This window comes from Mobula hypostoma, chromosome 2 (genome assembly GCF_963921235.1).
Source record: "Mobula hypostoma chromosome 2, sMobHyp1.1, whole genome shotgun sequence".
In the NCBI taxonomy this organism is placed as follows: domain Eukaryota; kingdom Metazoa; phylum Chordata; class Chondrichthyes; order Myliobatiformes; family Myliobatidae; genus Mobula; species Mobula hypostoma.
The window spans coordinates 229,143,889-229,169,290 of record NC_086098.1 but is presented as its reverse complement, the minus strand read 5'-3'; the positions used below and the strand labels follow the sequence as shown (position 1 = coordinate 229,169,290).

General features: G+C 43.1%; 1 protein-coding gene across 2 annotated transcripts; it reads right to left on the bottom strand.

The window, feature by feature from the left end:
• On the bottom strand, positions 1 to 25,402 carry LOC134342920 (tumor necrosis factor receptor superfamily member 5-like). 2 transcript variants are annotated; one of them, XM_063041621.1, is made up of 9 exons: positions 25,256 to 25,402; positions 11,232 to 11,316; positions 9,804 to 9,929; positions 7,245 to 7,394; positions 4,916 to 5,012; positions 4,152 to 4,207; positions 2,137 to 2,247; positions 1,493 to 1,530; positions 1 to 800 (listed from the first exon to the last, which is right to left on the bottom strand). In XM_063041621.1, exons 1-9 carry the CDS (start codon positions 25,301 to 25,303, stop codon positions 678 to 680), a joined length of 834 nt encoding a protein of 277 aa, XP_062897691.1. In that variant the 5' UTR covers positions 25,304 to 25,402; the 3' UTR covers positions 1 to 677. The 2 variants fall into 2 exon arrangements, with proteins under 2 accessions (XP_062897691.1, XP_062897692.1); XM_063041622.1 differs by having other exon boundaries at positions 4,916 to 5,009.

The following is a 25,402-nucleotide window of genomic DNA, read 5'->3' as shown; positions in this document are numbered from 1 at the left end:
ACAGCTTAACACGTTTTCCTTTCTACAACTCTACATTTATTATAAACTACAGTTGTACATTTATAAAATATATATATATATACATACGCCAGCAGGAACCAGCAGGAGAATATACAGAGACTGGGGACAGTGGGGCTGCAGTGGAAGAGGGGGGACAGACCAGGGTTAGGTCAGAAAACAGCCTGAATATCCAATTACGTTCACAGTCGATTATTTACACAGGCGAACTCCACATAAATAATTCAACTACTGTCACATCCACCGATCCTTATTTGCCTTGAGGAAGTGCAAGAGGAGGATTGATAGAATGAAACATTCCTCCTTATTGAACCAGCTGCAACATCTTGGAGCTGAAAAGTTTCTGTCTCCACATAAACATGGAAATAAATTCCCTTGCTGCAACTCAGGCAAACATCCACCTGTTCTGTCACTGCACACGCTGCTTCATTCATTCGTTACCCCTGTGTCAGGGCCAGGTGCTCCACAGAAGACCAAAGGTGACTGTGGCAGCTGTTCCAAACCAGCTTTCAAATGTCAGGATTAAGAAGTTCACAGTTGCAGATCATCTCGGGTCAAAGGCCAGAGCTATGTGTTGCTGGATCTGGTGAAAAAACACAGCAAACAAAAGACATCCGTGCCATTGCCTAGTCCATTACAGCCTTTAATCCGCCAGCCGTTTACACAAGCAGAAGCTCAGTCATCATCTCTGGGCTCTTGTCTTCATCACCAGCTGTGGCCACTATCCTTCCGTTCTCAGTCAGCTCCTGGATTGGCTTTTTTGTGGGCTCTGCACATTTCACCTGAAAATACGAAACCTCGGGTCATTTTATTGAAAGACAAAGCACAGAGCAGAGGGTACTTTCCTTGTTATGGTTTTCATCAGTGGCAATCTACCCTCCAGGAAACAGCCACGGATCAGTCCCTGCCACCAGCTGAAGCACTAGTTACACAACCATTTGATCACTGCGTCAGCAGGCCAGAGAGATCATCAGGCAAATAGTGCCATCACCCATCCTCTGCTCTCCATGGTCCTCAGCCAGGTCAGCATTGAGCTGTACACCTGAGCACCAATGGCGACCCTTTCCCCAATTGCTTTCTTTCCCTGATCATAATCTGTCCCATCACTCCAAAAGTCAATGACTCCCTTTCCAAGTCGCCGTTTGACCCCTCCCTTCCCCAGTCAATGATTCCCCTCATGATGGTCACCTGACTCACTCCTGATCACTGTCAACAAAGCTCTCTTTTGATGACCAGAAGCCTCCCTCAACTCAGGTCAGTGAACCCCTGCCCACCCATTCTCTTTATACTCATCTGTCGGGACCCTTTTCACCACCAGTGCCAACTTGCCTGATCACCGTGTGACTGCTTTTCCCGCGCATCAGGGAACCCCACCCCACCTTGCCTCGATAGCTAAGTCATCATCAGAGATCTCTCCCCGGTTCGGCGTCAAGGCTTCAACATGAAATGTGAAAATGTTCATTACGCAACTTACCAGCCTGGTAAAAGTAATCCACACCTTGGTCCGATTCTCTGAAGTAAAGCAAAGAAATGCAATCAGTCAGGATCTGCAACCTGGAGCCAACACCAACACCCTATCCTGGAGGAAGGTGATGACTGACACACTTGAAAAGAACCTTTATGTATTTCCAGTAGGCATGGATCAACAAAACACAAAGCACAGAAAGAACTGGCTCGGTGACTTTGTTGCATAGTGCCCAACATCCATCCCAGGAAGCAGATGGAGCTAAGGGACTGGTTTGCTTCCATGAACTGGAATACATTATGGCTATCCAATACAACCACAAGGTGGAGCTGGAGCTGGAGGTTACACACCTGATGCTGTCCTGAGGTTATGGGAAGGCAAAAGCTCAAATCAGACCATAGGGAATCTAACTTTAACTCACTCTATTGTGGGAATCTCTGATGGGAGACTGTAACGGTTTTTTTTTTAAATTTGAACATAATCTTTGCTCTACCTACAGTGGCAATGTTCTATTGGGTATTCATTCCATCGACCGTACCTGAACTGGGGTGTTTAATATAATGGACAGCTAACATGGAGTCCAGTATCCTGACAAGTGTAACCTCTACAAAATGGTTACAATATAAACACTATGAAACGTTTTAACTGCTCACCTTGATTATATCCCGAATAGATGAAGAAGGATAGCAAGATGAAAGAAAGTACTGTAGTAAGGAGTGCAATGACCACAACCAATCCCACTTTGGATGAAGGTACTTGCGAGCCTGGAAAGGAACAGGATAATCAGCGTGAATGATCACGAATCTCTACCAAATTCCGAGTCCTTGAAACGATTGTCAGTAGGAAGGACAAGAAATTAATAAAATTCCCTGAGAGAATATTCTTGGTAACGGAGTAACTTGAGGGATAGTACAGGTGTATGATGACATCAAAAAGACATCAGATCTCATCGCCTGTTGTATGCGTAGTGCAGTGTCACATTAGAGTACAGCGACAGGCTTAACGCTATCAAAGGACTCCCCACAGAAGCGTGGAGTTTGATGTTCAAGCCTTGCTTTCATTTTAATTAGGTTTGAGTCTATTAGAGCTATTTGTACCATTACATTCATTGCAGAGGATAGACCGCAGACATTTTCAGATCATGACCTGCGAATCATCAGCTGAACCACAGGCAGGGAGTCTGATGGCTTGCCAGTAAATACTACAGAAGGACTGAGAAATGAGACAAAATAATGTAAACCACTTTCCCTGCTACATTTTGTTGCAGGATCCAAGATGGATACAATACTAGGTGACCAATTTTGCCATGAGTATTAAAACACACAACAACTCCTCATATACCCGACACGGATCTCCTCGCAGAATCTTTTCGGCCACAACCAGCTGCAATTTCAGTAATGAGGCATCCATCAGACAGAGCAAGACCTACCCACAAAACTGCTGAAAACCAGCAAAGTTACACCTGTGGTTCATCCAACCATCAACGGTGTCACAGTACAAAAATGCTATTGAATGTATTTGACTGTTTGGAAACTATCTTATGTCTTAATAATTTGATTACTTTCAGTAGTTTTGATAGAAATAAAACACAAAGACATCCAATTAAATACAAACAATTGAAACCTTGAAGATGCAAACACTTTAATTCCCTTAAAAATATTTGTTGCATTGAAACTATTGAGAAGAATTCCCTGCATCAATCCGTACAGAGTGCCATTTCCTGAGCTTGTGCTAGAGATTGGCCCATGTCTGCTCGATGCTGGGGAGTCCAGGACCACCGCCGTTCATCGCAGAACCATAGGCAACTCTTTGCAAAAATCAGAACGCACAGAGGTGATTAACCGGACCTGGATACTTTTTGGACAAGGAAACTGCCCCCATCATGCACCATTCTGTCCAGTCTCCTCCACTACCTGCTTGGTAGGTCTCTGCTAACCTTCGCCCATCATTATGGCATCTACTTAGTCCTCACCTACTGTACATTCCCAGTATCTGAGTGAGCACTAGAAGTATTGTGCAGTGATTGCTTACTGACTACTTCCTGGGGTTAGAACTGTGGAGAGAGGTGTTACTGATGTGGGAAATACAACCTCTAATGCTGTCCATTTAGACACAGCATGCAAGAAGTCTGAAAGTTGTTTTCTCTGGAGGGTGGCGGCCGAGAGCAGAACTGACAGACGTTTATAAGGTTATGAGAGGCATAGAGTCGGCAGCCAGTCCCTTTTTGATAGATTTAATAGTAGATGGCAGCATTTAAGGTGAGGGGGTAAGGTTCAAAGGAAAATGTGTGGGGCTTGTTTTTCTGTACATAGAGAATGGTGAGTGCCTGGAATGTGAGACCGGGGTGGTGGTAGAAGCAGGTACCATAGAGACATTAAAGAGGCTCATAGATGGGCATTTGAATAGGAAGAAATTTGGGGTACATGGCCCATGTGCATACAGAAGGGAACAGGTGTCATTAGCTTCATTAATTCTGCACAACAGCATGAAGGACCTGTTCCTCTTATGTTCCATTCTATGTTCTACGAATCACTTACAATCGATGACAATGCATTTCCCTTTTTTAACAAAGCTTTTTAGAACAGAGTGGTGAGATTGCTAACACTTATAACATTGTAAAATTCATTCAATTGAATTTTAAAATCCAAATCTCTAAAGTGGAACTTACCACATTCCACATCCTTCGTTATCGTTCCATTCACCAACATATGGAGAGAGCCACAACTGAAGGCAGAAAACAGGAAATACTTCAGTTATTTTTATCTCCTCTACTGAGAGCTCCTGCATCATGCACAACTATCTAGCTACTCGCAGTTCAGACTGGTAATTAGACAGCTCCGGATGTGTTACAGCATGATCAGTCTTTCACACTTGACCGAAGGTGAGACGTTAGCTGCAGGCCATTGAGCCTTATCACAAGAACATTCCATACAGTCAGGGAAGGGAAAAGTTCATCTGGCTCGTTCATGTTCATCTCTCTCCTATCCAACGGAAGCTGATTCCCCAACACCAAACTCTCCACTTGAAAAATTACTCCTCCAGTACTCTAACTTTGCCATTATAGCCTCTCCCTCCACTATCTAAAAATCCATTAAGAATGAGCTGACTCCTGCTTTAATTCTCCTGTTACAGGAAACAGTCATTGAACATTGTAAGAATCAAAAGAAATTGCTCATGCATTATGAACACTCTCTCAGCTGATATCACAAGGAACACACCTGACATTTCTCTCTCTCCTTGTCTTTCCTGTCCCTGCGCTGGTACAACTGAACTAAATCTTCTTCCTTGGCTGAGATCAGACTAAGGTTTTCTAGCTTGTACATCTGTACAATGCAGCATCGTAATCTATGTGCTCTTCATAACTCTGTGTTAAACTGCTTCTGAGATGTGTTAGTATTATATCCTGGAAACTTCATTCCATGCTAGACTTACTCGCTCCATTTCCTGCAGGGTTCCAAGTTAGAAGATATGTTTGAGAAATATCCAGCTTCACACACCTCGCACACAGGTATTGTGAAATTCGCACCTTCTGGGAAAAAAAAGTGTGATTTTAAATTATGTTCTACTTTGTTTATTTGCAAACTGATTAAAAAATAATTCAATGCACCATTTTATTAAAACATTGCCTTCATCTATGTCCCAATCTATGGCAAAGTAAACCCCATTAAATCTTTCAGTGTGTTAGACCATTCCAAAACACTTCACTCTTCATAACCAAATAAAAATGTACAAGAAGGAGAAATACCCCAGGACAGGGGCTACCTGACTGGTGAGCGTTAACTTTTAAAGAAGAAAGATTGACATGGAGTGAGCAAAGGAATTTCAGAGCTAACAGCTTACGGTATTTCTGCTGTTGATGAGTAAAGAGAGTAGGAAGTACACCAGAGGATAGATTTGTGACAACACTAGGTTCTTGGAACACTACAGAACAATTCTGGTGAGGTAGAGAACATTCAGCTCAGAAGACTGTAACATTTGTCTAATGCATAATGTTGGAGATTAACAACCATTGCCATGTAATGCTTTAAGGATATTGGCCTTCAACCCATTTATATTGCAATATAGCTCACAACAGAACTTGTGGGAAGTTGTTTGCTCCTATAGAAAAAGCCACATGAAGAAAATGCTGTCTTGATTGAGTCTTTCTTTAATTTAATAAAATACCCTTATTGTTGACTTAAATTATCAATTGTTTTCCCAGAATCTTGGAGATACGGCGATATGATGTCAGGAGTGATGGCTTTTGAAGCTATAAAGTTTAGAAGCTGTGCCTGAATTGGAATACCAGACATAAGGAATGATCTCTCTCAATTGACATAACACATGGATGTGCACTGAGAGGGAGAAAAAGCTCTGGGATTGAACTGAGACCAAAAACAGTAGAACCAACTGAGATGCCTGAGCATCTTCCAAAGCAACTAATTTGTCCAAACCTTAGACAGACGGAAGGTAAAGTTCTTATTGTGTTGAACCAGATTAAAGAAAATTAAGGTGTTATTGTACCACACAGACTGCTAAAGGAATTCAGCAGACCAGGCACAATTTACAGAAAAGAGGCCTCATTCGTGCCTTGGGTCGCCCGTTGTGGCCAACGAGGAACGAGACGCCATAGCTGGCTGTGTACCACTTGATTCTGCAGTGGGTTGATGCCTTGCCGCCCCCCCCCCCCAATCAGCGCTGCCCTTCAGTATTCACTCGGTGGAAGACAAGCTGGATTCCACAGTGAGTTGGGAGTTGGTTCCTCCTGTTGGTGCTGCCCTCCATTGTTCACTCAGTGGAAGACAAGCTGGATTGCCTTTATCTGTGGCTGCACTGAGTGATATGAGAAACTGCTGCGGGCTGCTCTTGCAGAAACGTGGCTCCAGGCCAACATCCATGCACCATCAATCTGCAGGCCATCACACTCAGGGACTTGGGCTTTATTACTTTTGTAAATATTATTTTCTTTTGTGACTGCATGTTTTCTGCATTCATAATTGTCCGGGTTCTATGTGCTGTGTATAATGGTTGGCTCTGTGTTTTGTACCTTGGCCCTGGAGGAATGCTGTTTCGTTTGTCTGTATTCATACGTATGGTTGGATGACAATTAAACGTGAAATTGAACTTTCTACACACCACTCGGTTGACAATGTTGGAGCAGAACATTGCTTGGAATCGACACAGCCTGGGAGATTTCAGCAAAGACTGTAAACTGAACTGGCCTCGGTGGTGTGAAGACCATAGCAGAGTTGGGCAAGGACCAGACGCTGACAGCCCTGAGGAGGGCAAACAAGTAAAGGTTGCATTTCAGGATGAAGGTGGTCTCCTTCATGGGGTCGGAGGCAGGCCCACTCAAAGCCAAGGTAGAGAAGGAGATGCCAAGCCTGAAGGGTTGCCAAAGCGCAATGATTTCCGAGCATATCAACCAACAGGCTCAAACTACAAGTCTTCCGGTATATTAGACCTCCTGTAGGTCCTGAGACTGATAGATAACAACACGATGCAAGTTAAAATTTTTAAATTTGGGGAAAATGGGTTTCTGTGATTCTGGGGGTAATCCTAACCAGTGCAGGGTTTCAGACAAGCTTGAGTATCTAGAATTATGAAGGAAAATCAAAAAGTTATCATCTTGGCACAATGGAATTTTTCCTGCTACAAAACAATCACTCAATCTGGGAGGGGGTGTGGTTCATTCATTCTCTGATTCTGTTGAAGATCCATTACAGCTGATGATCTCTCCCTGTGTGTCCCACAAGTGTTGGAGGAAGGATGGGAGATTCACCTTCTTTGTACACAACTCCATAGCCGGGTTCACAGACGTTGTTCTCTTCACAGATCTCACAGTCCTTATTGACACAGTGCTTCCCAACCTGGCACTGACAGACTGTATCACTGGTACTGGTGCCAGCCTTTTCAACCACAAATCCTCCATCTACAAAGAGACAAATAGAGAATTAGAGGAGATAACACTCATCACATGCCTGTTTACTACAACAGAAGGAGGACCATAATGGGTTACTAAGAAACAATACTTAAGTTCAAATTTCAAAGTACTTATATGTCACTGTATACGACCGTGAGGTTAATTTTCTTATGGGCATACACAATAAATCTAAGAAGTATTATAGAATCAATGAAAGTCCGCACCCAACTGAAAGGACTCACAACCAATGTGCAAAAGACAACAAACCATTCAAATAAAAAATAAGGAAAAAAAAGAAATAACAATAGCAAATAAATATCCAATAAATGAAAAGAACATGAGATGAAGAGTCCTTGAAAATGACAGCATAAGTTGTGGGAACAGTTCATTGATGGGACGAGTGAAGTTGAGTGAAGTTATCCCCTCTGCTTCAAGAGCCTAAGTGTTGAGGGATAATAACTTCCTATTCCTGGGGGTGTGGGTCTTAAGGCTCCTGAATCTTCTTCCTGACGGCAACAGTGGGAAGAGAGCATGTCCTGGGAGGTGGGGGTCTTTAGTGATGGAAGCTGCCTTCCTGTAACCGCACTCTGCGTAGACGTGCGCAATGACAGTGAATGTTTTACCCTTGATGGACTGGGCAGTATCCACTATTTTGTATAGGATTTTAAGGTCAAGGGCATTGTTTATATACCAGGCCATGATACAATTCGTCAGTACACTCTCCACCACACATCCACCGAATTCTGCCAAAGCTTTAGATGTCATGACACATCTTCACAAACTTCTGAGAAAGCAGATTGGCTGCTGTGCTTTCTTTGTAATTACACTTACATGCTGGATCCAGCACACTGAGGTATCTAAAGTTACTGACCCTCTCCACCTCTGATCCTCCAATGAGGACTGGCTCATGGACCTCCAGTTTTCTCCTCCTGAAGACAATAATTGGCCTTGCTGACCTTGAGTCAGAGGTGGTTGTTGTGGCGACACTCAGCCAGATTTTCAATCTCCCTCAAACATGTTGATTCATCACCACCTTTGATTCAGTCTATGACAGTGGTGACATCAGCAAACTTGAATACGGCATTGGAGCTATGCTCAGCCACACAGTCATAAGTGTAAAGCAAGTAGAGCAGGGGGCTAAGCACACAGCCTTGTGGTGATGGACACTGTGGAGAAAATGGTGTTGCCAATCCAAACTGACTGGGGTCTGCAAGTCGAGAAAGCAAGGATCCAATTGCATAAGGAGGCAGTGAGGCCTAGATCTTGGGACTTATTGATTAGTTTTGAGGGGATGATATTATTGATATTATTGTATGCTAAGCTGTAGTCAATGAAGAGCATCCTGATGTATGCATTTTTGCTGTTCAGATATTCCAGCATTGAGTGAAGAGCCAATGAAATGGCATCTGCTGTGGACCTGTTGTGCCAGTAGGCAAATTGGAGCGGATACAAGTCACTTCTCAGGCAGGAGTTGATGTGCTTCATGATGCAAAGGGACTTGGGAGTCCTTGTGCAAGATACCCTAAAGGTTAACCTCCAGGTTGAGTCAGTTGTGAAGAAAGCAAATGCAATGTTGGCATTCATTTCTAGAGGTATAGAACATAAGAGCAGGGATGTGATGTTGAGGCTCCATAAGGCACATGTGACCACACCTGGAGTATTGTGTGCAGTTTTGGGCTCCTTATTTTAGAAAGGAGAGAGTTCAGTGAAGATTCACGAGGATGATTCCAGGAATGAAAGGGTTACTGTATCAGGAACGTCTGGCAGCTTTTGGGCTGTATTCCCTGGAGTTCAGGAGAATGAGAGGGCATCTGATAGAAACATTCAGAATGTTAAAAGGCCTGATATGCAAAGTTATTTCCCATGGTAGGGGATTCTCGGACAAGAGGGCATGACTTCAGGATTGAAGGACGTCCATTTAGAACTGAGATGTGGAGAAATTACTTTAGTCAGAGGGTGGTAAATCTGTGGAATTTGTTGCCACAAGTGGGGCTGTGGAGGCCAAGTCATTGGGTGTATTTAAGGCAGAGATAGATAGGTTCTTGATTAGCCAGGGCATCAAAGGGTATGGGGTGAAAGCAGGAGAGTGGGGATGACTGGAAGAATTGGATCAGCCCATGAGCAGAGCAGACTCGATGGGCTGAATGGCCTACTTCTGCCCCTATATCTTATGGGCTTATCACCAACCTCTCAAAGCACTTCATCACAGTGGATGTAAGTGCTACTAGATGATAGTAATTGAGGCAGGCTACTCAAAGAATTGGTTAAAGTACTTTTCATCTCTAAACAAACACACTTCCCAATAGTTTTAAGAGGATGACATTGTAAAAGTCGTTCTCATGGAGCAGTTGTTGTTCAAATTAAAAGTTAATTAACTCGCCCTGATCAATTAGATATGTAGCAATAAATGATACCCACTATTGGTACAGACTTTATGCAGATGACAATGTTCCAGAACATTCCACTCTGACTGATAACGATCAGGGCCACAAGGTTGACATTCCGAGTCAGTTTCCTCAGTGCACTCGCGGCTCATATACGTGCCTGCAAACAACAAAGTTCAACACTCTCAGCATGGAAAATGTATTCAGTATTTTGCATAAACATTTATTAACAAGTCTTTGTTTTCAGTCGCCACCCATTGTCACATGAAATGACTGAGAGCCCAGAAATCTCCACCCATATCCTTATCCCAACAGACTCCCCCACTAGGGAAGCAAGTAGCCACATTATGTAACATGCCGCTGATCCCTATGAAAACATTGTCTTGTTTACAGTCTGACAGTGGCAGGGGAATAGAATTGTACTTTGATGCTCTTGGGTTGGAGTAAATCCCTCTTCTGACTGGGTTGGCCTGACATACCTCTGGTGCTCCAACAAACGTATTCAGATTCAGGTGGGTAGATGGAGCTGACTTGCAGGTCAACAATAATCTCATATGAATGGCAGGACATGCTGAATTGCTAACGCCTGCTCCGGAGTTCAGCTATTTGCTTCATCGAGCACATTCATTCAGTCCATCGTGCCAGCTGGAATCTCCCAGTAGCTGGTTATTTTAATTCTACTTCCCATTCCCACATCAGCATGTATGTCCATGGCCTCCTCCACTGCCAGGTCAAGGCTAAACTCAAATCTGAAGAACAGCAGCTCGTATTTCACCTGAGCAGTCTCCAAACTGGCGACATGAACACTAAATTCTCAAACTTCTGGTACCTATTCCCTCTCTGTCTCTTTTCCCTCATTTTCCTTTTCTTTCTCCTCCTGCCCAATTGGCCCCATCACCCTCTCCATCCACCCATAACACACACACACACACACACACACACACCTGTCACAGGTTCTATACGCCACTTACTCAATTAATTCCATGTTCCACCTTCCTCTCCTATCAGATTTCATCATCTTCATTACTTTGTCACTTCCACCTATCACCTCCCAACTTTTGACATCATTCCCACTCTCCCCCTCCCTCATTTATCTATCACCCCATCCCTCACCTGCATCTACCTATAACCCGCCAGCTCTTGTTCCACCCCTTTCCTTCCACCATGTTATACTGGCTATCTCCTATCCTTGCCCTGATGAAGGGCCCCAACTCGAAATGTTGACCGTTTATTCCCTTCCATAGGCACTGCCTGACCTATTTAGTTCCTCCAGAATTTGTGCGTTACTCTGGATTTCCAGCATCTGCAGAATCTCTTGTGCTTATTATCTCCTCTCCTTCTTTCCAGTCCAGATGAAGAGTCTTGACCTGAAATGTCAACTGTCCATTTCCCTAAGTAGCTACTGCCTGGCCTGCTGCGTTTCCCCAACGCTTTGCTTCAAATATTTAATATTATTACTCACCAGGTGGGCACAAATGGCAGCACTTGCCAAATTTTGCGTGTTCAGAGACAGGATTGCAGGTGCTGCCTGAGACATGTTGAGGACACTGGAAAAAGAAGCACAGGCGTAATAGGAAAATTGAACCTGTATCAATCATCCAGTTAAGCTCAAACTGGCCTTGCCTTCTTGGATAAACAACACATCAATTCCCAAAGCTGTCTCAAATGGCCCTTCCTTTGGCTTGGTGCTGAAATATGTTTCCTGATAAACTCAAATTTCAAGGTCAGGTTTATTGCAAGTACACCTGTGCACAGGTATAATGTAAAACTTACTTGCTGCAGCATCACAGGCACATAGTGCCAGAAGAAAAAGAAAACTATTCACAAGAAAAATATAATTAGACATAAATTATACAAGAGCGAATGCAAATAGAACGAAGTCCATTGGTGTGTAAAGTGTTCATAGTGTTTCTAAACAGAGGTAGTGATTAAGGTTGTACAGGCTAGTTCAATGACTGAAAGGAAGCACAGTACTGTGCAAAAGACTTGGGCATCCTAGATTTTTATATAAATTTTGATTTTGATGCTTATTTTTTTGTCTTCTGCATTAGTGTGTCAGTAGAAAAAAAAGCAAATTTTAGATTTCTAAACATTCGGTTTCCCAAAAAATTAAATGTACAGAAAAAGTTTTGTATTTTGTTAAAGGAAGTAACAAATTTCAGTTATAGGCTACTTCTCAAATAAAAACCTGATTGCTTTGTAGATATATAGTCCAGTGCACGATTAAACAAAGATAACAAACGGGATGCTAATAAACATGACATAATGAGTTAAATAACCTAAACTGATTAACTGAAACAGACACGGGTGTAGAAGAAATCAAACCGGGCAAAGGACAATCAAACTAAAAGGTGAGGGTGTGGCAGATGTGGCAGTTTAACTTTCAAATCATCCATTTTACACCATAGCAAGAATGAGCATAGCAAGACTCGGGCGGTCATCCTACATCAGCAAGTTCTCTCCCAAGCAGAAATGTTCTGGTAGATACGAGTCCAAGTTACTCTGAAGAAGCACAAAGAACCAGGCAAGGTTGAGGACCAAAAACGCAGTGGTCGGCTATGGAAACTGAGCACGGCAGACAAGAGTTGTGTCAAACTGATGTCGCTTCTAAATCAGAAGAAGTCCAATGCTGTTATCAGCTCTGAACTCACGAAAAGCACTGGCATCCAAGAGCGCCACCTGCAGTCTGGAGAAGGCTTGTCAGAAATGCTCTTCATGGAAGAGTTGCTGCTAGACAGCCATTCCTCTGAAGTGGAAATAGAGCCAAGAGACTCACCTATGCACAAAAACAGGGGCGCTGAACAATGGCACCAAGTGCTTTGCACTGACGAGTCAAAATTTTTAATTTTTGACTGAAACAGGAAGCAGTTTGTCTGTAGAAGAGCTGGAGCGTGTCACATGGATAAATATCTGCAGCCAACATTGAAACATGGTGGAGGTTCCCTGCAGGTTTGGGGCTGAATTTCTGCAAATGAAGTTGGTGGTCTGGTCAGAGTTAACAAAATCCTCAGTTCTGAGAAGTGCAAGCAGATTCTCATCCCACACAATACTATCAGGGAGGCGTCTGATCGGTCCCAACTTCATCCTGCAGCAGGACAATGACCCAAACACGCGGCCAAGGTCATAAAGAACTATCTTTAGTGAAAACAAGAACATGGAGTTCTGCAACAGATGGTATGGCCTCCACAGAGCTCTGATCTTCACGTCGTTGAGGCTGCCTGGGATTACATGGAGAGGAAGAAGCAAGCAAGACAGCCAAGGTCTGCAGAAGAATTGTGCCAGGTTCTCCAAGATTCCTGGAACAACTTACCAGACAATTTTCTTATAAAACCACACAACAGTGTACCTAAAACTTATTGCACTGTACTGCGGCTGTTCTTGAACCTGGTGTGGGGGACTTCAGGCTTCTGTATCTCCAGTCCAATGGTAGCTGTGAGAAGGTGGCATGACCCGATGGTGCGGATCTCTGATGATGGATGTTGCCTATTTGAGGCACTGCCTCATATAAATATTTCCGATGGTTGGGGAGGGATGTGCCTGTAACATATTGGGCTGAGTCCACCACTCATTGAAGCCTCTTACATTCCTACATCCCTGTGCATTTTGAATTGCTGTATCAGACATGATACAACCTGTCAGGACACTATCAGCAGTACACATGTAGATATTTGTTTGTGTGTTCGGTGACAATTTGAACCTTCAATGAAATAGGGCAAAAAAAAGGCTGGCACAACTTCCTCATGAGTGCCTTTATGTACTGAGACCAGGACATGTCATCAGATACATTAACGCACGGGAATTAAAGCTACAATGTAGAATGGTCCGTTAGGTTACGTGTGCCACATAGATGAACAAGTTGCTATTATTGTCTGGGGCGCCAGTTGGAACCAAATCTCTGTCAGCTACCAGGTTTGTGGATTTCCCAAGGCATTGCCAGTTCTGGCCTCGAAGCTCATTGGCACTTGGGGTGGGGCAGGTTTGCTCAAGGGTCATTAGATGGTGCTGAGTCCTGGGGTGCAGGCCACTAAGGAATGTTCTTCACACTCCTCTCTTTGTGTGCAACATCAACTCAGAGCCTGAAAAGGAAGGTTGGAAACAAGCTAAGCTGGAAACTACAGTCAATTCAGGATTGTCACAAAGAATAAAGACTCTGGGGGTCAGGTATGATTTCAGGAGTTGGATTGGGATCTATTTGGGGGGCATCACCTCAGAACTATTGTGCTTGACAGATAGGTCTGAAGGGAAGAGGTAAGTGAGAGAACACGTGTAATACATATTCTGAGCCTCAGGCCAGGACCTGCTCAAGGAACAGCGCTATTAAAAATGGTATGGACAGGTATTCAGTGGTTGGCATGGAAACATTTGGCTGAAGCACCTGTTGACCTGAACAACTTGATTAAAGCGGAAGAACAACATGTTTCACAAAGAGAATCTAAGTGCTTATAAAATGGCCATATAATGTGTGAAAGGTCCGTCATTATTCTGCAGCAAACACGGGGGAGTCTGCCAATGGAGTTTGGCCAATGAGAAGAAAGCAACATGAACTGATTTCTCAGGCAATACATGTGAAGGCATTATACGCACATCTGATATGAAACCAATCATCAATGCAGGTGTGATCCAAAACCAGAAATGTCCCGGGACAGAAATGTACTGGGATAGCAGTTCTGGAATTGTACCCAGAAATTGCCATGAGCAATTTCCAACATGGAGTAATTGTCTTTCAAGTGCCTCATGCCACAGGAGGTTCCAGAAGGTTCCAGGGCATGAACCTCTTCCTACTGAGATTATAGTTTTACCTAAATAACCTTTTAGTTAATAACAAATCTTTTCCTGTCATGTCTCAATAATGAAATGGATGGGGTAAGCAGGAATATCCTACTTAAGCAGTGAATAAGTGGGGGGCATATATTTAAGACCATTAGTGTTAGGGAAGAGTTTTTTTTCCCCACACAAAGATGCGGTAAGTCTGAAACTCTCCACCAAGTGCCTGTATTCTGTGACTTGAAAACTGAGAACTAGAGAGTGGGGTTTGTCTAAAGCAGGGGTCCCCAACCTGGGGTCCACAGACCCCTCAGTTAATGGCAGGGTTCTATGGCATAAATAAGGTTGAGTACCCTCGGTCCAAAGAGTTCTTCTTGGTATGGTACGGACAAGATGGGTCAAATAGCCTCATCCTGTGCTGCAGAATGAAGTCTGATCTTAGTAGTCGCTGCTTGGCCCGAGTCTGTGATAAGCCGGCTTCCAAGTAGCAGTAAGCATTGTAACGGGACTTGAATTTGCCCCATGGCATGGCAATGACCCCCAGTAATCTCCACCTCCACCAAACCATTCCCCCAGTACTCCACACCACTCCCACCCCACAACCTCTTCCCCCACTATTATCCATCAAGACCCTCCTCCACCTGAGCTTACACTGGAGCACAAGCAGATAGTGCAGCAGACTCCCCCGTGTTTGCTGCAGAATAATGATGGACCTTTCACACATTATATGGCCATTTTATAAGCACTTAGATTCTCTTTGTGAAACATGTTGTTCTTCTGCTTTAAAAAGAGGAAATGCTTTTCTTAGAAAATCTCCAGCCTCAGAAATCCCAAAAAAAATTCCAATGTTCTGATGACTAACAGGGAAACAATTACTTCTTTGTTCTTGAAAAAAAATTCCAAATGGTGTTTCAGACTTTGGGCTCTGAACCACAAAGAGCATTAATCAGAAATTAAAGTGGATTAATCGGAATTACTGAGGTTAGATCCTGCCTGCTACTTGTGATATCTTCATAAAATCACAAATTCCACAGCACAGAACAAGACCAGTTGGCTCACCTTGTCCATGTGATCCAAAGGGGAACTTAGACAAATCAAACTTCTCAGTTCTTGATCTGAGGCTCTGCAGATCACATGTAATTCTTAAATGTCTCTGCATCTCAGGCCATGAGTTCCATACCTACCACTCTCTATGTAAAACAAAATCCCTAAATCCGCTGTAATTCCCAAATTTCCAGTTGTTCATCTCTCTGTTAAGGTAGTGGTATTTTCCTGTCACCCCACCCCCCCCTCTCTAAACATTATTACTTGTCATTAAATCTGTTCCAAGAAAAGCAACACCAGCATACCCAGAATTATATTTTCTTATAGCTTTAGCATAATCTCATAATCTGCTCTGGACCTTCCCCAGAGCTGCCAAAACCTTCCTGTACTGCGGCAAAAAACTGCAAGCAGACCAGAATGTTCCGGTTGTGGTCGAACTGTACAAACTTAAATAATGCTCAAATGTCAGTTGTCTTAATGAGTATTATATCAGGAGAAAATACCAATGTATCTCTGATCTATAAACCCGCGGGAGCAAAAGCTCTTCAAATAGGCAGCTATCAAAACAACTTTGCCCATGGAAGCATGGGCAAGACGTAGCTTGGGGAGACGGCGCCTAGTTCACAAAGAAATCCCACACTCACACTGAATGATAAAGATGATTAAAATTTGCTAACTGAGTTTCATTAACAAATTCTTAACTACATTGTTGGATGGAACATTGTTTAATTTAAAAAGTCTTGCTCCTAAATTTGGTGGAAGAACAAGGCAATTAAAGCCTGAGTTTCTTATCAATAATCAAGTCTGTGGCATCAGTATAGATATCACACTGTTTCTGTACCCCATATTTCCCAAAGTAAACTACACCTTCGTAGTTTGAACATGTTTAGAATGGACGGCTTTTAATAATATTTTGTTCAATGGATTGTATTCTTTGTACAGCTGTAACTGCTATTGTTAATTCTTGGTGAAATATTGCCAAGAAGTTTTGACCATTTAAATAACAGACACTTGTCCTAGCAAGGGCAGTAACCAGACAAAACAAATTTAACAAAATTTACAAAAGATCCCGGCGGGGGGTGGGGGAAGGATTAGGAGCATTTTCTATTTGCACAGCAAGTTCTACTAATCATGTTCTCAGTATTATTTATTTAATCACTTATTGCTGTATTTGCACATGGTTTGTCAGTCTTTGTGTGTAGTTTTTCATTGATGCTGTTGTACTTCTTTGCTCTACTGTGAATGCCAGCAAGAAAATGAAAGTCAGGGTAGTCTATGGTGACAGAGCTTAACTGCCAGCATGGTAAGGTGCAATGGCATGCTAGTGTCATGCTTTACAGTGCCAGAGATCTGCTGTCTGTAAGGAATTTGTAAGTTCCCCCTGTGACTGTGTGAATTTCCTTTGGGTTCTCCGGTTCCCTCCCGCATTCCAAAGACATGGTTAGGATTGGTAGGTCCGGACATCCTATGTTGGTGTCAGAAGCATGGTGACACTTGGCGGGCTGCCTCCAGCACATCCTTTGATGCAAACAACACATTTCACTGTATGTTTCGATGTTTCAATATGCATGTGACAAATCAAACTAATATTTAATCTTTAGACGCAGAGTAAATCCTTCCATTTTGTTCAACTTTCCCAAACCTCATTAGAGCAGAGGCTTTGCCTGCTGAGTTCCTCCAGCAATTTATGCGTGTTGCTCGGATTTCCAGCATCTGCAGAGTTTCTCTTGTTTGCACGAGCAATAATATTTTTTCCACGTGTTACACTTCTGCTGCTTTGAATGGAGTTTCACCCCAGATCTACTGTATGCTAGAGAGGGTCCGATTTCAATTCTACTTCCCATTACCATTCCGACATGTCAGTCTATTGCCTCCTTTACTGTCGCAATGCGCCAAAACTCAAGGTGGAGGAAAAACACCTTATATTCTGTCTGGGTATCCTCCAGCCTGATGGCATGAACATTGATTTCTTGAATTTCCAGTAATAGCCCAGTTGCCCCCCCCCCACACCTTCACCAGTCCCCATTCCTGTTTCGCTCTCTCATTTTATCTCCTGACCTGCCCATCACCTCCCTCTGGTGCTCCTCCTTCTTCCCTTTCTTTCTTGGCCTTCTATCCTCTCCTATCAGATTCCCCCTTCTCCACTCCTTTATCTTTCTCACCAATCAACTTCCCAGCTCTTTGCCACCCTTCCTCCCCCCAGTTTTACCTATCACCTACCTCCTTGTACTTCTTCCTCCCCTCCCCCCACCTTCTTACTCTTCCAGTCGTGACGAAGGGTCTCAGCCCAGAACGTCAACTGTTTACTCTTTTCCATAGATGCTGCCAGGCCTGCTGAGTTCCTCCAGCATTTTATATGTATTGATACTGAATGCAAGAATCTCAAACAAGGACCATTACACATAGAAGTTACAAGAAACTTACTTTTCATCACTGGGAGCTGATTTAAAGCAAACTACTTCCTTTACTGCAGCTACATAAGACTTCTGTGAACTGGCATGAATCACACTTGTTCCTGCTTTATTTTCTCTTTCTTTGTTGGTGGGAATGTACCTGGAATTAGCCCAATTCTTTCCCATGACTTATATTAGAAAAGATTAATAAGAAGAGTGCCCTATCAGATTTTTGCCTATGTTTGCATATTGGTTCTGCTTGACAACATCTCAGAAACATTCTGTCCAACTCTGTTTCCAGAAATAAAATTCTCGTTTAGTTCCTGGCACATCTCGAAACTACAGATATGGTTTATGCAAAACAGGAAGCAGAAAGGATACCAGAGAGAAAGCTGAGTGCTGGTCAGACTGAACATTCGCTGTATTTGATCAGCTGCAGGGTAGGGTCTGTGGAAAATTCCCCAAACATACAGCAGTTTTGCACACTGACTTATGCACACAGTGTTCACTCTACCTAATCGTGGCCACTAAGAGTATACACAATAACTTTGCCTTTGTGTTAATAATATTAATTTGTAGATGCTGAGCAGTGTGCATAAAATAAATTATCATCAATGGGCATGTGCATGGTTTCAGTCCAATATATTCCAGTGACATGGCCATTGGTCAAGAGGCACTACAATGACAGAATTAAGAAACTTCCGTAGTATCGTTGACTTTGTGCTGATTTTTCTCCCTTCGCAGACTGCACCAAAACCCTTGCCCCCCTCCACTACAACGTTTCTTCCTTTCTGAAAGTAACACCTTGCTGTTAGTGATGATCGTCTTTAAGATCCTTCCAAATGACTTTCTTTCAGTGACCTGTTCGAGACCAACATGAATCTACAGTACACTCAGTGTCCACTTTATTAGATATACTCATTTACTCATTACTGCAAATATCTAATCAGGCAATTGTGTGGCAGCAACTCAATGCATAAAAGCACACAGACATGGTCAAGAAACTCAGTTGTTTTTCAGAACAAACATCAGAATGGGGGAAAAATGTGATACAAGTGACTGTGAATGTGGAATGATTGTTGGTGCCAGATGGGGTGGTTTAAGTATCTCAGGAACTATTTATCTCCTGGGGTTTTGACACACAACAGCCTCTAAAGTTTACAGAGAATGATGCAGTGAAAAATACCTAACGAGGGGCAGTTCTGTGAGCAAACATGCCTTGAGAGGTCAAAGGAGAATAGACAGACTGGGTCAAGCTGACTAGAAAGCAATAGTGACTCAAAAAACCATGCATTATAACAGTGGCGTGTAGAAGAGCATTTCTGAACGCACAACACGTCAAACCTTGACGTGGACGGGCTACCGCACCAGAAGACTACAAACATACACTCAGTGGCCACTTCATTAGGAGGTACCTAATAAAGTGGCCACTGGGTGTATGTGTACTGAGTGGGTCTCTTCACATGAAACATTTATGTCTTTGTCTAAGCTTTTGATGACCTGGCCTACTGTATCATTCAGTAACTCTGCTGAAACAAGGCAGTTAAATTGAGCACATGCAACCAAAATGGCTGATCTATTGATTTAGAGAACTCAGTAAGAATCCCTTGATGGTAACTGGGAAATTTAAATTCAACAGTATAAAAATCTGGAGTATACACCTGTTCGATTCACTGATTAAGGGAGGAAATCTCCCTTTCTTACCTTTACTGATCTATATGCCACTCAAGTAAAAGTCTTCTGAAGCTGCCCGACAAAAGGCACAGTTGAGAGGCAGTGAGAGAGGAAAATAACTTCTCAGCACAACCATAAATGGCCCACTGTTGTCCTGAAGCGCACTGAGATGTTTCACCATCTAGATGACTCAAGTAAATCTGTGCTGTTGTAAAATGCTGTTTGTTTCTCTGGTTATAAAACCCCAAAGGTAATTCATCAACCTCTTTTATTTCATTGTGCTTGACAGAAGAACTCTGCTTCAAATGCTTTACAAAAACATCTTTTTACAGATATACCCAGAAAATTTATTAAACCAGAGCTTACAGGATGGGGAAGGGTGTTTGCCTCACAAAAATCCCCTACAACTGACAAACACAGCGCTGAGCTCCCTTAAGAATAACAGAGCAACTTACTTCCTGCACCACAGAAAATAGGCCAATTGAACTTCTCACCTTGCAATGATAGTAGATAACACTTTTACACTTGATATATATGAAGATATTATACAGTCATTTATATCAGCTTTGATATAATTGCAGTTATTCAGTGCTAAGCAGAGTTTAAAAAAACTTACTTTTTGTCACCATGAGAAGAAAGGAGGTACAATATTCAATAATCACACAGAATGATCCAAAAATAAAAGCAATGGACAAAAATTGTAATTGGATTTGGTTTACTATTATACTGAGATATGCTGAAAAACTTAGTTCAAGTCCACAGAGAGTATTTCAAACATGAATACAGCAAGATGGTGCAAGGGAAAACAATAACAGAATGCAATACAGAGTGTTGCAGGCAGACATTAAAGTGCAGGGGCTGTGACGAAGAATGCGTGGTCAAGAATTCATCTTTAACATACAGTAGATTAACCAGTTTACCATATAATCTTATTATGGTAATGATTGAATCATAAATATTGATCACCACACCTGATGAACTCTTTATGATATATTGATTGGTTTGTTGAGTTTTTCCAAATTTACATATTTACATTACATTGGGAGAAATTCCTCCTTCTTTGCACGTTGGTGTGGAATCATCCACAATCACCTAAGAGTTATTGTGGTCTTTGTACAAGATTGCATTTTAAGCTATTAAAGATCATATTTCTTCCTGTCATATATAAATATGAAGTAGCATGATCAGAACCATGGAAGATTGAAAAATAGCCATCAGCCCTTGAAGTTTGTTCCAACATTCAATTTAATAATTGCTGATTTCTGTTTTAACCATATTCCCACTCCTTACCTATATCACTTGTTGCCTTTTTTGTTTTGAGGCATCTATCCACTAAGTAAATACTTCCAGCATCTACCGCCTTGCAATAGAGGATTCCAGAGTTTCACTTGAGAAGAAATTTCTCCCAGTCTCAGTCCTAAATTTTTTGTCCCATAATGTGAGATTTGACCCCATTATTCTAGAAACCTCAGAAAGTGGAAACATTCTCCTCGCATCTGGTGTGTCCATCCCTATCAGACCTTTTGTATGGTTCAACGAGATTCCTTATCATTGTTCTCAAAGTTCTAATGGATACAGGCTTGCTCAACCCAATCACACCACACACAGCAGTTTAATATCTCAGGAGTCAGAATCAGGTTTAATATCATTGGCATATGTCATGAAATTTGTTGTTTTCTGGCAACAGTACATTGCAATACATAAAAAAACCTGTAAGTTACAATAAGATGTATATATTAAAAATAGATAGATGAAATCAAAAATAGTGAGATAGCCTTCATGGAATCATTGTCCATTCAGAAATCTGATGGCTGAGGGAAAGAAGCTGTTCCTTGAGTGTGTGTCTTCAGGCTCCCATACCTCCTCCTTGATGTTAGCAATGAGAAGAGGGCATGTTCTGGGTGATGGGGTTCTTAACAATGGATAGCACCTCTTTGGCGTATCGCCTTTTGAAGGTGTCCTCAATGCCCTTGTTCCAGCTTCTGAGTTTACAACTTTCTGCAACTCTTCAGTATGAAGAACCTTCTCTGCACTCACTATGTAGCAAGAATATTCTATCTCAGGGAAGGAGACCAAAATTACACACAATAATTGGGATGTAATCTAACCAAGGGCTCCAAGTAATTAATCTCTGTTCTGCATTAAAATCAGTATTGTATAGTTTGTTTGATGTAGCTTATTAAGACCCCTACACTTGGCCAAATCTTGATGAATTTGACTGGCAGATGTGGGCAAAGTTCCCAGAGATGCCTGCAGAAGTTTACGTTGGTCAGCAAGTATGTCAAAGAGATATTTGGGACTTTCAGATGGATTTTCCAGGATCTCATTGAGAAACTATTTGAAGATACAGAAAATTTGCCCCAATATAATCTAGAAGTTGACCAAGAAATATAGATTTAGGCTAGACTAAATCCCTGAAAGGTAAAATCTGCAGAACTACTCAAAGAATAATTGTTGCTACATTGTGGAAGATTACAATCTCTCCAGATGTCATGGTCCGGCCCGTGAAATCCACATTTCAGTTCATGGTCCGGTTTATCGATTCTTATTCAAGGTTTTCCTGTTTTCCCTTGTTCCATTGGGTGCCTTAATTGAGGCACCTGATTTCTCATTTTGGGCTGGCACATGAATACCTCTGTAAATCGAGGATTTGGGGCTGGACTGTTCCCTTCCCCTTCCTTCTGAAGTCTCGCCTGCATTCCTGTCTAGTTCAACTGCTGGAGTGAGACCGGAGCCTTGCCACGCCAAGATAAGGAACTATCTACAGTTGAGTTTGGAACTATCTCTTTGTGTCCTTGTGTTTAGTGTCTGTGTCAAAGAAGAGTCCTGGCCCTAGGTCTTTTTCGCAAGGAGGGGTCCTGATTCTGTGTAAAGCCCCGGCCCTAAGTCCTGTTCCCAAGTAAGGGTCCCAGCCCTGCATCCGAGGAAGGGTCCCAGCCCTGCACTCCTGGCTCCGTACCCAAGAGCCTAACCAAGCCGAGTCCAAGAGTCGAGCCAAATCTAGTTCAACAGCCACATCCTGTGCTGGAGATTCCTCGGCCAGCCCGATGCTGGGGTTCCCTCATCCTGTCCAGGAGTCTCTCGTGCAGTCCAAGCCACATCCAAGAACCTCGTGCAGTCCAAGCCACGTCCAAGAACCTCATGCAGTCTAAGTCATGGCCAAGAACCTCGTCCAGTCCAAGCCACGTCCAAGTACCTCATCCTGTCTAAGCCTAGTCCAAGAACCTCGTCCTGTCCAAGTCAAGGCTTTGTGTTCTTGTCCTGTCCATGTGCCTCATCCTGTGCAGGAGTTCCACGTCCAGTCCTGTAGCCACATCTTGTCCTCGCCTAGATCCAGGGTCCGAGCCTGAGTCAAGACCCAGGGTCCAAGCCCAAGTCAAGACCCAGGGTCCGAGCCCAAGTCAAGACCCAGGTTCCGGGTCCCTGTCCAGTCTCTGGCTCTGAGTCCTAGCCCAGGCTCCTAGTTCCAAGTTCCTTGTTCTGGTCCCGATTTCCAAGTCTTAGTCCTAGCCCAGGCCCGGTGTTCTTGTCTTGTCCAGGGCCTGTATCCATGTCCAGCATCATTTCTTCCTGACTCCCCTTGCTTTCTTGATAAACCTTGTCCTGTTCCTAGTTCTTCAGTGTCTGTGTCTTGCATTTGGGTTCACTCCCAATGCCCGCTTATAACACCAGATGGATGAAGGGAAATGAGCCAAGTGGTTTTCTTTGTCCAATCTTGTTGACAAATCATATTACTGTAAATTCCCCTCTAACACTGGCCAAGCACTATCCGAGTCACAGATACGGGAAGGAAAAGGCCCATCGAGCCCGCACCAACCATCTATCATTCAGTTTTCTATTAACACTACGCTGACACCTTTTATTGCCAACTATTCCCATCAACTCTTCCCCAGATTTTACCACTTTCCTACACACTAGATAACTCTTTCATGCCCAAGTATTGTAACGTTTTGTTTCTCTGGAATCTAGAGTCTAGATATTGCACGTTACTATGCCCAGGGAAGAGAGGGCTAATCCCTATAGACAACGCACAGTTGGTATTGTGATCATGAAGAAGTTAAAAAGAAATTCATTTCGATCAAATTCAGGCTCTAGCTGTAATAAACCAGACTGTGCCTTCAATCCTAACTCGATGTAGATAACAGAATCTAACTGGAGTAGAGATGTGAGCACCACTCCGACGTTTCTCCCACGGAAGCCCAACGGACAAACTGTGCTAACAAAAATGAACCGCTGTCTCATTCAACTTTATCTCATCATTTGCTGCCTTATCTGTACTCTTGTAGACGACCCTAGCCACCACACCCCCCTCCCCTGCTACTTCTGTCGCCCAGTCTCCACGTTAAACATGGGGAATGCAAGGCAAATTTCCTTTTATAATACCATCCTCAGAATGTCACGTTTTCTGCCTAGCCAAGTTCGTGAATACCGGAATACCGGGATATAAACTCCAGCCTCTTGTGGTGAAGAGAAGTTGCAGCGGATCAGTGATCGAGCAACCGAACCGCACCGTGCCTGCAGCCCTCCGGCTACCGTTGCACCTCGCCCTCTCCCACCCTTGCGGCCCACACGTAGGGTCCCAGCCCATTTGGACCAATCTGACCTCCCCAACGCACGGTTTCAGGGACCCTTTCCCCTGCTGACCCTGCTGAAAATTTCAACCTCGTATGTTTCAACCTTGAGCAGGTCCGCTGTCCGAAACGGCAACAGCAACGGGGCTGCAGCATTTGCAATATCGTGTGTGTCAAAGAGAATGGAAATGCTATCAAAACTCGGGCCAGTAAGCGCCATCTGCGAACAGAGAAACCAGTTAGCGTTTACAATCGGAACCGAGTAAGGTGTCAGAGTCGAAACGTTGCCTTGGTTTCTCTCTTCTCAAATTGATACTGATTAATTTGTTGCATTATTCCAGCATTTCTGTTTCAGTCTCTTTGTCTTCTGAAACAATGACTTCAGGATCCAGCGTCGGGCTCCCGCGCTTTCATCAACGCTCAGATGAGACGCGCGGTTCGAAACGTAATTCAGTGTGACTATGTGGTGAATCACACGCCCCCTTGTCTCCGAATTCAAAGGAACTTATTACCGCACACTCTCTCCTTGCGCTTTCACTGTAGACACCTATAACAAACCTCTGCAAAAAGGCGCACCGTGCCTTCACCTCGACAATAGACAGACAGAACGCCTTTTCAGTCACTCTCCTTTCTCTTTAGCATTGTAGTACCGGAAGCTTGGCTTTCTCCCTGCCACCAACAGTCAGCTGGACCAATTAAATTCAGACAGCGCAACCCAAATAAACTGGAGTCCTCGCCAACCTCCACTTCTTCGTACCCCACCCCTGCGCGGGATCCACCAATGCCCAGGTGATCAGAAGCAAATGCTCCCTGTTCAGGCTAGTACTATAGTTGGATGACTTGGGTCACAATGTATCTCAACCGCTAATTCCTTACAAGATATTCGGAAACAACGTTATATGTTCTGATTTTTTAGTACAGTACTTCAATCCATTCGACCAATATGTAACAAAAAATATTTCCCCTTACTTTTAAATGAAACAATCGACCAATCTTACACTATTTAACCTTCTAAATGGACTCGAAACAAATTGTCTTACCTGGAGCACAAATAAAATGCAACAAAACAGGAAGTGTGAACCCAGCATTTCGGCCAAATCTCAGTTGATGATCGCCTGTTAACAAGTGGCAACTACGGTGTTGAAGGAATCCTTATTTTTCGCTCCGAAGAACGCTAAATTCCCATC